This window comes from Lactuca serriola, chromosome 2, assembly GCF_051521515.1.
Source record: "Lactuca serriola cultivar US96UC23 chromosome 2, Lser_US96UC23_V15, whole genome shotgun sequence".
In the NCBI taxonomy this organism is placed as follows: domain Eukaryota; kingdom Viridiplantae; phylum Streptophyta; class Magnoliopsida; order Asterales; family Asteraceae; genus Lactuca; species Lactuca serriola.
This window is the reverse complement of record NC_136409.1, coordinates 209,469,770-209,474,547: the sequence shown is the minus strand read 5'-3', so window position 1 is coordinate 209,474,547 and position 4,778 is coordinate 209,469,770. Positions and strand designations below refer to the sequence as shown.

Genomic DNA, 4,778 nt, shown 5'->3' with positions numbered 1-4,778 from the left:
ATATTTGAACACCTTTTTGTTAAAAGAATAATCTTTAATAAAATCTATTGCTTATTAATACTCATTAAATACATATTGTCTGAAATAATAAAAAAATCCCCTCATATTTTAATTTGAATCCTATTTCTTTTGTTAAAATTTACCGCTTGTTAAGACGGTATCATAGTTGTTTAACATAATATTTAAGATTATTCGTTTAAAAAGTAACAATAAAACTTCTTAAAGTTGAATAAAAAAGATTAAAGCACATAAACAAATGATGTAAACGAAAAATACATAAAAACAATAATAAATAATTATATTTAATGTTTGATAGTTATTCAGAGTTCTATTTTAATTTGTTTATTCGATTAAAACATTTAAAAAACTTTATATAATGTGAACGAACAAAACGTAAAATAAATAAATATTAAATCGTATATTTGAATAAGACGTCAAAAATATTAAAAGATTTGTAAACCAAAAAACAAAGATAAATAAATAAAGCTAAGAATAAATTATATATATATATATATATATATATATATATATATATATATATATATATATATATATATATATATATAGAGAGAGAGAGAGAGAGAGAGAGAGAGAGAAATAGTTAGATTATTGTGTTCTTATTATCTATTATGTGCATGTAGGATTGATTATAGACCAATCATTTTAGTTATTTTAAAAAAATAATTATTGTCTTCAACATTTAATATGTATTGATTACTTTCTTAAAATAACTAAACTGATTGGTTCAGAATCAATCCTACATGCACACAATAGATTTTTTTTGGAAACGGCAATTATTTTATTAAAGATAGGAACCCACCCCTAGCAAGGAGCTAGAAGAGGGACCAATAATAAGAAAAACATACAAGTCAATGCAAAATTACAAATCATAAAATGGAGAAGTCAACCATTCCTCCCAACTACATATATCCTTATTACCCATATGTTTAACCCAATAGAAGGTCATAGCCTTAATACATTCCAGACCATTATGGACAGAAATACCCTCCAAGTGAAATAATCTTTTGTTTCTAAATCGCCATAAGTTCCAAAGCATGCCATAGCAAATCACGACAAATCGTTTCCGTTTCTTTTTATTCCCATCCCAATTGCTAGCAAAGTGTATCAGATCACTGATGGTTGTTATAGAATCTTGCACACTTGCAAGACCACACCAACTCCAGATGCAGGTCCTAATCATATGAGCAAACGGACAGTTGATCAACACATGATTAGCACATTCAGAACTTCCAATACATGTACTACATAATGTTGAGCTGACCGAAATACCCCTCCGTTCCAAGGCGGTAGCAGTTGGAATGCGTTGTTGTGCAGCTCGCCATACAAGACATGTCACCTTGATCGGTACTAATTGGCTCCATATGATCACAGGGGCAACTGGGAAAATGGTTTTCAGTTTGTCTACTAGCTGTCGTATGATGGCCACCGAGAATCTACCATCCGACGAAAGTTTACACCTCCATTGGTCCATTCCTGAGTTTAATTGAATGTTAGAGACATCACTAATTAGGTCATTAACTTCAGAGTCAAGCCCCCGAACAACAGGCCTAACTTTCCACTTCCAGTTCTGATTCAAACCGCCAACCCTATCCGCAACCGTGCACCTTTTCTTTGATTCCAATTCAAATAAGTTGGGGTATTTTGATTTCAGGCTGCTAGAACCAATCCAATGATCATACCAAAAAAGAGTATTATTCCCTGACATGATTTTAATATTGAACAGATCATGAATCTCGATTCCCAGTTTACCCAAAGTTTTTTTGGTGCTGGCAATATTATTCCATACTCCAACATACTTTTTTGAAGATAAATACTCAATCGGTTTATTCGCCAATTTTTGTATACCGGTTATTACTCTAGCCCACAGAGAATGTGCTTCATTGTTCAGCCTCCACCACCATTTCACAAGTAAACCAATGTTTAAAGCTTGTATGGATCCCACACCAAGTCCCCCATCTTCTTTGGCAGCAAGGACCTTGTCCCAGGAGACCCAGTGAATTTTCTTTTTATCTTCACAACCGCCCCACAGGAAGGTACGACGTATCTTTTCCAGTTCTTCAATTACACCCACAGGAGCTCGAAATAAGGATAAAAAGTAGGTAGGCAGATTACCTAGTACCGATTTGATAAGTGTGAGTCTTCCCCCAAACGATAACGATTTGGCCTTCCATAAGGATAGCTTGGAATGAAATTTCTTAATTATGGGCTTCCAATGCTTTTTTAAATTCATATTGGCACCAACCGACACTCCAAGGTAGTCAAATGGAAGGTCCCCTGACACGCACCCGAGGAGATTAGCCCAATTCGAAGATTCAGTTGAGTCAACTCCAATTCCAAATACTTTCGATTTGTGAAAGTTAACTTTGAGACCCGAAGAGATGTGGAAACATCTAAGAATACGTGCCAAGTTCTTTAGGTTTGATCTAGACCATTCCCCAATAAACAGAGCGTCATCCGCATAGAATAGGTGAGACAGGGTTGGACCATTACCCGGGATTTGAACACCCTTGAAGATCCCTTTATCACAAGCTGACTTAAGGGCCACATTCAAACCTTCCATAGCAATAATGAACAGGTAAGGAGAAAGAGGATCACCTTGACGAACTCCCCTAAAGATAGGGAATTCTTTTGTTGGCGAACCGTTGATGACCACCGATGCCCAGGACGAATTCAGGCAACCACGAATCCACGACCTCCATTTATTTCCAAAACCCATTTGTTCCATTGTTGAGTCAAGGTATTGCCAGTTCACCGAGTCGAATGCTTTATCGAAATCCACTTTAAAAAGAAGAATCTTTTTATGTGCTCTCGCAGCCCATGAACACACCTCATTAACCATAAGAGGACCCTCAAGTATGCATCTTCCATCGACATAAGCAGACTGCACATCGCCTATCAGGTCCCTAATAACCGTCTTCAACCTGTTGGATAGTAGTTTACTTATTATCTTACATAAGCAACCGATCAGACTTATAGGACGGTAATCATTTAGAGAAAGAGGGTCCTTGATCTTAGGGGCAAGAGTAATGAATGAGGAATTACATCCCCTAGCAAGTGATCCAGTTTCCTCGAAATGCATTACAAACTTCATCACGTCATCGTTAATGATATCCCAGTGCTTTTTCATGAATTTGAAGGTGAAGCCATCAGGTCCCAGGGCCTTTTCACATCCATAGTCCCAAACCGCAGCTTTTACTTTTTCCGGGGTAAAAGGGGACTCAATTCTAATGGCATCCATCATGGAAATTGATTTGAAGTTTGGATTACAAAACTTGGGACGGACCAAATGGGCATCCGTGAATTTGTCATGAAAAAACTTGTATACTTCCTCCTTGATCTCATTAACCCCCGTCGTCTACCGCCCATTAATCATGAGGCCATGAAGAAGACTCCTTCGATTCTTGCTGTTGATGTACCCATGGAAGAACTTGCTGTTCTCATCTCCATCAATGGTCCATTTGATACGCGCTTTCTGTTTAAGATCGAGTGCCTTCAGGCGATCCCACTCCGTTATCTTCTTTATCCCATCAGACCAACTTTTCAGTTCATCTTCTGAGAGTGGTCTAGATTCTGCAACCTTTTCAAGGTCTTTAACCACATCCCAAATGACAGTTACTTCCTCCCTTTCTTTTTGGTCGCTATCTTTTCTCCACAACTTAATTTTGTCTTTCAAAAATCTGAATTTGGCTGCCAAGTATGCATCAGGGGTTCCAAACCCTCTAAAACAATTCCAAGCATCACTCACCACCTTATCAAATCCTTCTTTGAGTAGCCACGAATTAAAGAACTTAAAAGGGATAGGCCCAAAGTCAGATTCACCAGACAAGAGGGTAATAGGACTGTGATCCGAGAGCTCCCGAGGGTGGGCTGTGACGTAGCTAAGAGGGAACAATTGCAAATAATTTGGGCAAGTCAAGAATCTGTCTAATTTACTTAATTTGGCATCGACCCTACTCATGTATGTGAATCTTTCCCCACCTATGTTGTAATCTTTTAGATTAGCCTCGTGGATAAATCTGTTGAAGTCTGAAGCGCTATAGGGACAAAATTGTGAATTACATCTTTCACCTGGTCCTCTAACTGCGTTAAAGTCTCCAAACACCACCCACGTTCCAGGTCTCTCATTTATTATGTTAATCAGCTCAAGCCAAACCTTCTTTTTCTCTGATATTGACTGAGGACCATATGCGTTAACAATATTCACAATAACACTCGCAGAAGAATTCTTGTATTTACCGCAAACAACCAAGTAGTGTCGATTCTTAATAACATGAAAACACTGAAACACAGAAGTGTCCCAAATGGAGATGAGCCCACCAGAATGTCCGTTCGCGTCAACACTAGCATAATCAAATTCGATCGAATCCCAGCACCCGTTAACATCAATACTTGAGGAGGACGACAGCTGCGTCTCCTGTAACCCAACGAACGTCGCCTTGTGTTTCACTTTCAGCCTTCTTACCCAACTAGTTTTCGCCACCTCACCCACACCTCTCACATTCAGCGATAGGAAATTCATTGGTTATTAGTTTGAACTCCCGTACCCCCTAATACTTCCGTTAAGATGGGATTATCAACACCCATCTGGAAGCCAATTTTAGTTCCAATCGCCACCGTTTGAAGAATTTCATTGGATGTGGATTCACCAGACTCCTCAGACGATCCTGACACCATTGGATCTTTGTTGAGATCCAGCGATGCATCACCATTAGGAGAATTAGGGTCTTGTGATTTTTGATTTGGGTAATTGACTCTCG

At 38.2% G+C, this 4,778-nt stretch overlaps 1 protein-coding gene across 1 annotated transcript; it reads right to left on the bottom strand.

Annotated features, from left to right (window-relative positions):
- Positions 1–3,376: 3,376 nt before the first annotated feature.
- LOC145090015 (uncharacterized) lies at positions 3,377–4,540 on the bottom strand. Its single transcript, XM_079028374.1, has one exon. It carries the CDS (start codon positions 4,538–4,540, stop codon positions 3,377–3,379), a length of 1,164 nt encoding a protein of 387 aa, XP_078884500.1.
- Between the last annotated feature and the right edge of the window lie 238 nt (positions 4,541–4,778).

Bases quoted from the DNA above. Each gene is read 5' to 3' on its own strand.
- LOC145090015 (XM_079028374.1), bottom strand. From the start codon at position 4,540: ATGAATTTCCTATCGCTGAATGTGAGAGGTGTGGGTGAGGTGGCGAAA.